Consider the following 12,489-nt stretch of genomic DNA (forward strand, 5'->3'; position numbering starts at 1 on the left):
GGAACCTCAAACCTGAAGAGGTTTTTTAGAGACTATCTAGTTCAAACTTATGATTTTATAGATGGAGAAAGGGAGGTCCGGAAAGGTTAGGTAACTTGTCCATTTCCATATAGTCATTAGTGAATGTCAATACCACGACAAGAAATTAGGTCTCCTTCTTCCTAGTCAGTGCATTTCCTTCCTAAAATACATTGCTTTCCTGATCAGAACGAGAACTAGCTAAAACTATGCTTGGAGAAAAGTTCATTGAGGGTGAAGAGCCTGAAACAGAGGGAGAGAACATTCTGATGGGAATGGGATTGGGATGTAGAAGAAAGGAGCCACAGATGATAATCGTGAGTGAAGTTGTACTGGGAAGGGGTGGCCTGTTCCCCACCTTGTACCTCATACCTTTAGAGGAGTTTGGAAAGGGGAGCCAGTGTGGAAATTCCCTCTCCCAAGTAAAAAGAGTGGCTCCTGGGATGTCAGCATCCTGGGACCAAACTCCACCAGCCCCGTGCTAGTTAAAGCTCTCTTTTGGGTTACTATATTAAACTTTAAAATTTGTCAAAATTGGTTTAACATTTTTGCAGTTTCAAATATTTTTTCTGAACTAGATCTGTTATGTTCCTTAACAATCAAATGTCAAAATATTTCTATAACTCCTTTTTATATAACACAATCTACTTTTATCTTGTAAAGGGTGTATGAAAGGGCATAACAGCTTCATCTTTTCAGGGTAGAGATACAGAAGAATGCAATGTTTTAAAAAAACTAAACACAGTATATTTTATAAATGTCATTCTCTAGTTTGGGTTCAATTTGAGACTAAACTCAGCATGTGTTAAGTAAGGCTAGGTCTTTACAATGAGATGGTTATTATTTGTAACTGAAATTCAATCACAATCCGATTCCAGTGAATAGCAAACTCTTTGTTTCTCATTCTAGGTGAACTTAATAGTGAACATCATTTGCCAATGTTATGGAGGAAAAATTAACAAATATTCTAGATGAGAAACCAATTGAGCAAAAAAGGTTTTGTTTATCTTTGGTTATTTTTACTATAAATATAATTTGGAGTCAAATTTGTTTAAAAGATAATTGTTTATGCTGTTCCAGCCCCAAATGATGTAATTTTGCAGTCCCTTCAAGAATGCGGCATCTTAAACAAAAGAAGAAAAACATAACATAAAAATGTTTATAATTTTATGCCAAATAACTTAAACCAAATGGTAAGAAACCCCTTAAATAGAAAAGAATACCAGAAGAACTTGAAAGTAGAGGAAGAAAATAACTTAACTGGCTCTGGAAATGATGGGTTTAGGCACATGTATTACAAGTTGCCATCACAGGCTGATCTCTTAATTAGCTGTCTGTGCAAACAGGTGAAGGATTGATAGCGATAGCATGTTTCTCATCCCCACCTCTTCCCTCAACAATCTTTTGCCAAAAGAGCAAAATCAGAAATTGAACAGTTCAATCAGAAAATTGAACACACACACACACACACACACACACACACACACAAACACCCTCCCCAAATCTCCCTGAATTTAGTGAGAAGGTTGCATTCTCTTACCACTGCAATGCATGATCTTTCTCTGTATTTTCTTACCTGTTGGAGAAATAACATAACAAGACTTTCATATTTTTCCCCTTTTAATGTCTTCCCATCCTCACCCCTTCCCTCTCCCCCAATCCTCCAATTGTCCTCTAGTTATTCTGTGACTTCAGCTCTGGCTTCCATTCCCAAATATAAGGTTGAGCCCTCCTACTTGAACTTCACTGTGTCAGGGCTGGTAGTAACCTACTCCTTTAATTATGATAACTGGGGTGTATGTTTTTGTGGTCAGGGATGAGATGATCAGAACTTTGTTATTATACTTGATGTGTTTTTGCATTCTTTCCCAAAGTAGTTCTTACTATTAATTAAGAAAAGGTGTTTTGTAAATGCAGTAAAACAGAATTTTGGAATGAGAGGTACCTCTAAGATGAGGGGCTGTAGTCAGGGATACACCCTAGTTACTCCCCATGAGGTGTTGAAAGTCTAAGACTTTCAAGATTTTTCTTTTGCCTTACTAAAGTCACTTACTTCTTTTTTGAGATGACACTCCTAAGAACCAGGGCAATATGCTAGATTTGTGACTTTTGATTTGTAAATGCACATCTCATACCAATTTTGGATTTCAAGGAGAGTAAATGGCTTAAGTAGGTGAATAAAAGAGTATGGTTAAGGCAAGTTTCATACTTGTGTCACTGCCTTGAAGATCTTATTGCGTTATGTCTTAATCTACTTGGTTTTTCATATGAGGATTTCTAAGGCAATCTATTGTCAAAATATTTTACATTTTATTGATGTCTTTTGTTTTCATATCATAATTATTTATGTGAAAAATCCTTTCCTCTATAATATTTTCCCCTAGGAATTCCCTAACTCTGTTCCGTGAGGAGAGAGGTATATTTTATTGTCTGTTGTCTAGGACTTTCTTTTGTTTTTCAATAAGGAATGGGAAAGGCATAGAATCAGCATTTATAAAGTGACTACTGCATGCCAGGCACTGTGCTAAGATTATCATCACTGTGCTAAATATTATATCATTTGATCCTCACAATAACCCTAGGAAGTAGGTGCTATTTTCCCCATTTTACAGTTGAGGAAACTGAAGCAGGCAAGTTTAAATGGCTTTCCTGGGGTCACATAGCTAGTAAATAAGTGTTTGAGGCCATATTTGAACTCAAGTCTTCCTGATTTCAGGCCCAGTGTTCTATTCACTTTGACACCTAGCGCCAATCTGATTATTCTAAGAGGCAGTTAAATACCCAAAGTTCAACTTCTTTTTAATGATCTTCTAATTTACATTTTTGTAGTCACTGTATTTTTGTTCTATTTCTTTTACTCTGCATCTGTTTATACAAATCTCCCCAGATTTCTCTGAACTCCTATTAATAATTTCTTAAACACATAATAATATTCCATTATATTTATAAAACGTATTTTTTTTACCATTTCCAAATCAATGGGCACCTATTTTGTTTCCAATTATTTGCAATCACAGAGAGTGTCACTATGATTATCTTGATATATATTAGACCTCTATTTCTGTCTTTGATTTCTTTGAGATATTCTGTGGTATAGTTACTGGATCAAACAGTACAGATACTTAAGTCATCTTTCTTGCATGATTCCAAATTTATCTATGGAACAGTTGGGTCAATTTATAGCTTCATCAACAATATTTTGCTATCGTCTTTTAGGCCTGTTTTTTCTTTGAGTAGCCCTGCATCTCACTGAGAAGGCCCTGCATTATTCTAGGACTGATACATTTAGCCCTGATCAAGATATTCAACTGAATTGGCAAACTATTGAATGTGGATGTCTTTATGCACACAGACATACATGCTACCCCAATTAAACACACATTGACCATACTTCTCAACTGAAGTAATCAAAAATGTAAACTAGGTATGAATACGTCCTTAATCAATTTAGAAGGAGTGAAGTACCTCGTTCACTAGATGAAATCAGATGAATGCCGTATAGGAAACTTATTGAAAAATCAGACATTCTTCTGGGACTAGGTATATTACATCAAGCCAGTTCAAGATTGAGCATTCCAGAAGGAGATTCCAAGAGTAGTCAACTGAATGGTTGGTAGTTTAGAGACGTTCCTTTTGGGGAAGATTGAGTTTTTCTCTTTCTCTTCTACTTCATTAGTGTTGGTAGCAATGTCCACTAGAGCTGAAACATTGCCTCTTCTCACCTCTCCATCAGCTTCATGGAGAACAGATGGACACCCTAAAGACGAGCTAGAATCACCAAGGAAAGGCAGTTTCAGGACTCCACAAAGGCACTGACCCTTGGAGCCCAGCAAAGAACTATAGCTAGTAAAAACTTCATGAAGATTCTTTAAAGTGACAAAAGGATTTCCAATATCCAAGAACTGTGATTTTACCTTTTGGCTACATGAGATCTCTAAGTTTCAGTTTGCTTTTCCTATGAACTTATGTGCACTAGTGAGAGAATGCCCCTATATTTTAGGGGAAATGCTTTTGTGCCTAGTATTCTAATTTGATAAATACCCTTTGCTAAAAGCTAATTGTCTAATTCTTAATGGGAGGCACACTAGATGGGGACTGAGTGTCAATACTGGAAACCTTCCAGCTCAAGTATGTATCCAGAAAAGTTTGATATGCAAAAATGGTTAAGAATATCTGATCTAGATGGATCAGATACTGGGCAAGTCTCAAACTTGGTGGGGGTGATTATGCATTCCATCCTGCTGTTGGCAAGTACTAGGGAGGCAGAAAAAGTCCATGGCCTTCTATCTGCCATCTCTGTCTCTCTTTTCACGGCTACACTGTCTGTTTAATCTAAGGAGTGTAGTTAGTGTGGATTGACCTAACCAGAATTAGGTCAGAGCCCCCCTCTACAGGCAAATGTTGAATTTTTTAATTCTACAAACTCTAGTCATGTGATCTTGGGGTCAGCTCCCTAGAGAAATAGACAGGAAAATTTAATACTAAATATAGTTTTACTCTTTTTTTTTTTGTAGAATTCCAAGGAATAAACAACCTACAGTATAACTTCTAATTCATGACTATTTGCCTGCATCTCCTAGATGCTGGCTTTCTTCCAGGCCATAGGCCACTCTGAACCCAGAAGTTCTAAGAAAGAGATATTTCAATTGGTTTAGCCCCCTCCCATACTGAACACGCTTTTGAATTGGCAAAGAAATGCTGGAATATGGTTCTCAACCGATTCCATTAATTGAACTGATGTTTAACTTAAATCTCAGTAGAGATGCTACATGAAATATTAAAAACTTTATTTTTTACTTAGGATCTTCAGATCTGGGTGTTGGCTTCTCCTTTCAGTACCAGTCACAGACTCATAAGAAGACAAAAGCTCCTATGATCAGTGCTTTTCCTTTTGATATTTAAGTGTCTCATTACTGAGTAGTATGCCACATACCCTTGACTCACCTTGGTTCTCTGACTTTTCGGCATCATGATCAGGACTGACAAGAGGCATAGAACTGAGGTGGTCAACAAGGCATAGATTCCTAACCTCCCTGTTACATTTATCTTGGATAGGCATTGGAGCTGGGAAAGTTTTGGACCAATTTTAGTTGGAGGTAGAGAGTAGACTGGATTGTCTTTCAGAAATTATGTGCTAAAAGCTTATCTTTCCAATACCAGTATTCTTTCAATGATGCTATATGATAGTGTACCACGAACACCTCCATGTCCGAAGAATCAAAATTTTGGACAACTCAAAGAGACCCATGTTGGGGTAAATCAAGTTACACCCTGCATTTTGTCAACCTTGACTTGAGTGCAAATGGTGTGAACATCCTTGAGAATATGTATGACTGTAATGGATCAGAAGACCATTCTTGTGGCCAAGGAGAGGGGAAAGAGTAAGTGTATAGACTGATTGCTTCACTGATATTCAAGAAATATTAAAAGACCTAGAGGAAGACCTCTACTACATTGAGTAGATCCCTGATGAAGGATTTTTTTCATTCTTCCCTTTGTGGATATTGTTGTGAGCAGATGTACTTGGCAGGAGAAGGCTGGTGTCTCATGACCTACCTGAATTTTAGCCTGAATCATTTTACTCTAGATGTGAGCAAAAGGTATGAAATAGGCATGTTGGATAGGATTACAGAGATTCACTTAAGGAGGGCCAAAGAACATTACTGCCTAGAACTCAATTTCAAGTCACCTAAATGCTTAATCTCATAGGGTGGTGATTCTTTTTTTATAGAGGGAACTAAGGGCCTGCCCCCTTTACAGGTGAACAAGCATTGGCCAGTCTTCTTCCGGAGGTTAAGTCATAGAAAGGAAAGATCTTGAAGCAAGGGGCTTGACGAGGCAGGAAGGGTATTCGCTGAAGGAATTCAAAGGTGTCTCAGGCAGTTTTGACAAAAGATTCATGCTGTTTCTCAAACAGTTATCTCCATAGCTCCTTTTGGAACAGGGCTCACAGGATGCGGCCTGAGCAGACTTTCCCTCCCATAACAAACGGAAATGCCCAATGACGCGCAGGTAAACAACAGAGACCAATCTCTCCACCTGGCAAATATCGATCAATCCTAGTGTGTGCCGGAGCTGACCTTAAAGACGTTCCTCATTGCTCTGGGGAAACAACACACTGGAGGGGAGGGGAAAAGCGAAAAGAGTGGGTTTCTTTCTCCAGCTTCTCAGTCGTAAAGTTATCTGGTTGCACAGAAAGTGAGTGGGTTGCGGGTGCGAGCTGCCAGTGATCCTCGCCCACCTGTAGGAAAGGTGAAAGAGAAAGGAGGGAAAGGAACGAGAAGGGGAGGAGGAGGGGCCCTTTGGTGAGGGGGGGTAGTTTGGGTTCCAATCCTGAAGAACGCTACCCTCACCTGCCGCCAGGAGTCCCCTAGCAGAGAGGGAGTCTCGGGGGGAGGAGAGAGAGAGTTGGGGCTGGGGCTGGAACTGGGGTTGGGGGCGGGGCGGGGGTAGAGCACCTGGTGGGAGGGCGAAGAGCTCCTCTCACAGCTTCCAGGAGGCTCGGAGAGGGTGCGAGAAGAGTAGCCCAAGGCTGGAGTGCAGGATCCCAGGTCACAGGTAGAAGGGGCTGGCTTGGGAGCCCAGCTAGTAGAGAGGGCCAGGAGAGCGGATCCTAGCCCCGAGTCCTGGAGCGGCTCCTGGCTAGGCTGCTCTCAGCAGGGCGGCTGCGTTTCCGCGGCCAGGGCACCCAAGAGGGGGAAGTTTCTTGGCTGGGAAGGATGCAATTGTGTTGAGCTATTCCTGGTATGTCAGGCACTGGCCCTGCAGCCGTGAGCTCAGAAGGCTCCGTTTCCAGGGGATCCGGGAAGGGAATGAAGCTCCTCTCGGGGAGGGATAGGGAAGAGAGAACGCGGGAGGAGAGGACGGACTGGACGGGGCAGAACGGGACAGGACAGTACAGGACATGGAGGGCTGAGTTGAGCTCCTAAGGCTGTTACTCCGGCTCCCCAGAGCATCGCCTTCCCCTGCGCTGCCAAGGCTCAGGCTCCCCGGTGTGAAGGGCTGCGCTTCCACCAGGGGCTTGCCTTCCGACGGGGATTTGGCATCCCATGGCTCAGACAGTCTAAACCACAAGGGTTGGCACGGCCAAATGCCTAGGGAACAACCCAAGGAGGAGGCGGCGGGCGGGCGGAAGCGGCTGCTCCACATGGCCCCGGGCTTGAAAGCAGCTGCGACGGGGCTATAGACGCCACAGCCACCCCGCCTCGGCCAGGGAAACTGCGGTGATTCCGGGGGAGGGAACGGGAGCGCAGAGGAGGGGAGCTTTTGAAGTTCAAACAGTTCTCGGGGCTGTTTACAACCCCTCTGTCTCTCTCCTCCCCCTTCTCCCCTTCCTCCTCCCCCGCAGGGCCCCCCTCCCGTCCCATCTTTCTCCTCCTCTTTGACTGCCCTGGTCCCTGCGGACCCTGGTTCGTTTTCAGGGCTTTATAGAAAGCAGCTTCTTCAAATTCTTGTGGTTTCGGGGCATTAACAAACTCCAGAGAGCAACAAAGGGAACAGGGGACCGGGAGCATTAAAAGGCAGAGCGGAGTGACAACCGGCGCTGCCTCTTGGTCCCCAGTCCCAGCCCCGGAGCAGCCTTTTTAAGTTTTGCTGACACCCCCCCCCATCCCGCCCCTCCTCGCCCACCCACCCATTTCTTTCTCTTTCTTTTTTCCCTCCCCTCTTCCTCTAGTCATGGAAGGGAGAGAGGATGCGGAGTCCAACTGTGATGTAGCATTCGCTGAAGCTCAGAGATGGGTGGAGGTGAGTGCATTTCCCCCCCTCTTTTTACTCCCCTCCATGATTTGGTGGCTTTATAGAGGGCTCAAGGGTGGAGTTTAAAAACCCAAATTGCCAAATCGAGACCACTTTATTCTTAACGACCCTTCCCTCTCTTCATTTTTGCTAGATGGTGGGAGACAATCGGTTTAGAAGTGGGTAGTTAGCGGGTAGAACTTTTAACAGTTCAATACTCTGTTTTAGTCCCCTCTTCCCCTGCAAGTCTCTCTTTCTATTCTTTAAATTATTCTTAAGGTGCAGAGTGAAATAGGTGGCAGTTTATCCATCACTATATCAGGTGTCCAGATCCATGCGGACTGTACCAGGATCAGTTGTCTCCCTAGATCCTATCTAGGGCACAATCCAGAGGATGTAATGGTCTGTTGGAATCTCTGCACTAAACCAAAAGGGAGGAAATGGGAAAAGTTACATTCCTTTTGTTCATATATGACTAAGACGCTGTAAACACCAAGCGAACCAGGTTTATCTATGTCTATGTGTCTGGGTGGAAGGGAGTGGGGCATGGGATAGAAATGAGAAAGGGAGTTGAAGAAGAGACAGAATGGATGAATAAATATAATGCAGTAAGCTTGCTGATGAGATTTAGCAGAGCATCTTTAATTCCATTGATGAGGACTACCACCATATTCCTGGACTTACAGTACAGCATAGGGGTTCTCTGTTTTCCCTGTGCCCTAAAAGGCACCATCTTCTTGTAGTCTTCCATTCCCTAATTTCCTTTTTTAAGGAAGTGTGAGCTCCTTGAAATTTTCCTCTTTGTGCCTTTAGTTCTACACTTTGCATTGAGCCTGTCCCTAAATAAGTTTTCAGGATGATTCTTGTCGGCTTGTGGATAAAGAACACTGATGGGGAAAAAAGTTTTCTCAGCGAGTGCTAGACTATATCATGAAATAGTATACACACATACATACACACATATACACACGTACATATATAATGTATATTATATATATATATATATGCGCACAAAAATGGCTTATTGGAACACTGTCTTATACAGTGGTACTCTTGGGATTTGCAACTAGTTTTTATGCCTTGCTAATGAAAGGTAGTTTTCTTTGGAATGAATTTTTGAAGACTGTGCCACATAAAATGCAGTTTTTAAAAAAGTTGTAAGTTTTAGCAGGCAAATAAACAAGTCTTAGATTAATTTCTTTTTCCTCACAGGTTTAGTTACTAAGCAACCTTTGGACATTTTGATCCCTTAGCTTGAAGGTGAATTTTTTCCCCATTTTTTTTTAGAAGCATGTGGAAGGCTTGAGTAGGGTAAGACAAGAATATAGATGCTCTTGAATTGAAATAAGAATAAAGTACCTCCCTCTCCCATTTGCTTAAAAGAAAATTACTTGTCTCTGTCTATGTTTTTAAGTATGTACTGCAAAAGTAATTTTCTATGTGTCATATTTTTCTGAGGCATTGTCTTGGATATCTTAGAAAAGGAAGTGTGTGTGTGTGTGTGTGTGTGTGTGTGTGTGTGTGTGTGTGTGTGTGTGTAGGGAGGGTGTTGGAGATCAGAAAGAATGGATATTTTTTGCCGTTGTGTATATTGGACATTTTAAAGTTTCTAGAGTCTTTATGGTGTTTGTATGTGGGACTTTGTGCTTCTCTTTTCTTCAGAATAATTATAAATATGCTTGACTTCCCTCAAGTGTGTGTGTGTTCTGGATTTTTTGAACTAAAAGTTCATTGAGTATTGCAATTTTCCCATGAACTAATAAAAACTACATTTTAGGAACTTCCATGAAATAATGGCCATGAAGGAATGTTGTATTATGTTAAATGTGCAAGCTTCTCTTCTCCTCCTCCAAGTTAAAGATCTTCAATAATCTTGAAATTTCCAATAAAGATTTTTTTAAACTTAAGATTATAATTTTTGAGAAAATTATTATACTACAGTCTAACCAGAAAACTCTTATTTTTTTCAAAGGATGTATCAATTTAATATAACTAGCCAATATAATTAAAAATAAATTATCCTTTGAAAATACCAGCTGGTATCAGGGAGAAGTATTAGTTTGTGGGAATATTTTTAATTCTATGAATTATATGTATTGAAAATAATAGAATATATTCACTGTTCAGATTTTGCAACCTTAAATTTATAACCTTATCTTTGTGGCTGTCATGTTAGGAAAAAATTAAGGCAAATTTTAATATCTTTTATTCTCTCAGAAAAAAGGACAATGGATATGGAAGAATAGCTTGGATTCTTTGCATAGCATCAACTCCTTTCTAACTAAACTGGAACCTTATAAATAATACGCTGTAAAACATTTTTAGTCTTTCACGTTTTCTTGACTTTCTGATGTAGATGAAAAAAGGAAATTTTGTTTTTTAATTTTGTGATATACTTGTTGAGGCATTTGCCCCTTTCACTCTCCCTGTTCCCCCAACCCCCAGGCAAATTAGCAACACAAAACAGAGGCTTTAATTCTTCCACCTTCTGTTCTACTTCTTTCTGTGGTTTTGAATATTCAAATATAATTGGTTCTAGCGACCTTGAAGGTACTAAGAATACTGTTGACTCTTGGCATTAGCTGTTTAATTTTTTTTTCTTTCTCATTCTGATCTTATATACTTGTGAGTACCTTGATGGAACCAACTTTTTTTTTCTTTTTTCTTTTTGGAGGGTGGGGGTGGAGCAGGGGAGACATACGAAATAGAGTGTGAGGTTAAATGTTATTAAATATCAAGATTTCAGAATGCACTAGTTTGTGGTTGGTTTGATTTGGTGGCTCCAGTCCCAGTAGGAGCTATCTTAGATATTTTTTATTAATGACTTTTGTTTTTATATCACATTTCATACCTTCCCCCTCGCCTACCCAATGAGCCATCTTTTGTAATGAAAATTTTAAAAAGATGGGGAAGGGTAGTGGTAGAACAGTTCATCGAAACTATAAACACATGAACCACTTCTAATGGTATAGACAATATTCTGCACACATAGTCCCTTTCCTCTGTAATGGAGGTAGGCAGATTATATTATATTTTTCAAAACCTGAAAACAGTATGGTCTGAAATATAGCTTGAAATATTAAAAATATAGTAGAGCTGGTTTATGACTAAACAACTTTAATTAAAAACCAATTGTAAGTAGTTAGAAAGAACAGATGTCCTTGAGAAGCTGGATTTGAACAAGGTCATGGAGTAAAAGATGAGGTATTTGAAAGTAATTTGCACTCCTGAATTCTGGTTCTCTCCTCACTCTTATTACTTTTATTCTATATACCTGTTTTTTTTTAAAATTTCTGTCTCTCAGGTTTGTGTTTTGTGAGCGTTAAAAACTCTATCTTCAATGAACAAATAAAAAACCATTGGACTTGAAAAACTGAGTTTGTTGTGCCAAATACATGCTATGATTTAAGGGGGGAAATAGTGATTAATTAGTAAGCTACCTACATCCAGAGAAAGAACTGATAAATAGAAGTATGTATAGAATAATTATATACACACCTACTTCTGTCTAATGGTAGCCATGGGGGAGGGGAGAGAAAAAAGAAATTTACATGATAACTGTATTATATATTTAAAAGGAATAGTAAGTTGTGTATAACAGATTTGCAGCTTCATGTGCAATCATCTTTTTAAAAATCATACTATATTATGCAAATGCTTGATTTATTTCATAAATTTTACATATGTGTAAGATATGTGATGCCATTAAGGTGGGGAAGAATATTGGAGAGAGAATGGGAATTGTGGAACTAGCTTATTGTATCAAACAATTTCCTTATTACCTCTCTTTTCTGTCTCGGGTTTTAATTTTTTCCATCACCATTTCTGGCCCCTAACTTTGCTGACTCCAGCATGACCTCCTTTCCTAAATGTCACCAGGGAAAAAACAGGTCCTACAGTGAGGCCTGTTGACTCTGTTCTCCTGTCCTCTTTTTATAAGATTGTACTGGGTTTTGGCTTGTGACTTATAACTCAGTCTTCGAAGTATTAAATTTTCTCTAAGCATGAATCATTCAATCCAAGGGACAATGTGACCATCTGCCGTATGAAGTGCTGGGAATACAAATCCAAAAAAATGAAACAATCCCTACTCCTAAGAAGCTTATGTTCTAATTGCAAAGAGACAGCAAATACTTATAAAAATAGATGTAGCATAAACATAAAGTGAGTAAATACAAGCATGTAAAAAATAGTGAAATACAAGGCAGTTTTGGAGGATATGTACTAGCATTTGGGATCAATGAACTATAAAGTTGGCTCCCTGTATCCCAGGTGGTATTTAGGTGTGTCAGATCTGTCTATTTGTCTGTCTCTCTATGTATATCTGTTATCAGATCTGGCATAGGGGTATGACCACTAAGATCAGGGATTGTTAGAAGTAATTTTTTAACTTAATTTTTATTTTTCAAATGATTAAAATTTTTTTTTGTGCATTACCATAGTTTCCCCCATTTTCCTACTTCCACCCTCTCCCAAAGAATCATCCCATGTAATAAATAGCATTTTTTATAGACAAGTAAAAGAAGAGGAAAAAAAATCAGCATAACTCATCAATGCATCTGAAAATGTCTGAAAATATGTGACACTTGTGAACCGCATACCTTTAAAATATTTTGGTAACTACTTCAATATTATTGGTTTCCTTTGTAATACTATGTATTTATTCATTTAATTGCAAATACCATGTATTGTGTATTTAAAGACATTTTCGAAAAGGGTTCATAGGCTTTACCA

General features: G+C 39.5%; 1 protein-coding gene across 1 annotated transcript in view; it reads left to right on the forward strand.

Annotated features, from left to right (window-relative positions):
• Positions 1-6,479: 6,479 nt before the first annotated feature.
• The window catches only part of LMO7 (LIM domain 7), a 242,601-nt gene continuing 236,591 nt past the window's right edge, over positions 6,480-12,489 (forward strand). Inside the window, 2 exon segments of the mRNA XM_020992454.2 lie at positions 6,480-6,576; positions 7,694-7,764. Coding sequence (XP_020848113.1) covers positions 7,696-7,764 — 69 coding nt within the window. The 5' untranslated portion in view covers positions 6,480-6,576; positions 7,694-7,695.

This window comes from Phascolarctos cinereus, unplaced genomic scaffold (genome assembly GCF_003287225.1).
Source record: "Phascolarctos cinereus isolate Bilbo 61053 unplaced genomic scaffold, phaCin_HiC Scaffold_7;HRSCAF=346, whole genome shotgun sequence".
Classification (NCBI taxonomy): Eukaryota; Metazoa; Chordata; class Mammalia; order Diprotodontia; family Phascolarctidae; genus Phascolarctos; species Phascolarctos cinereus.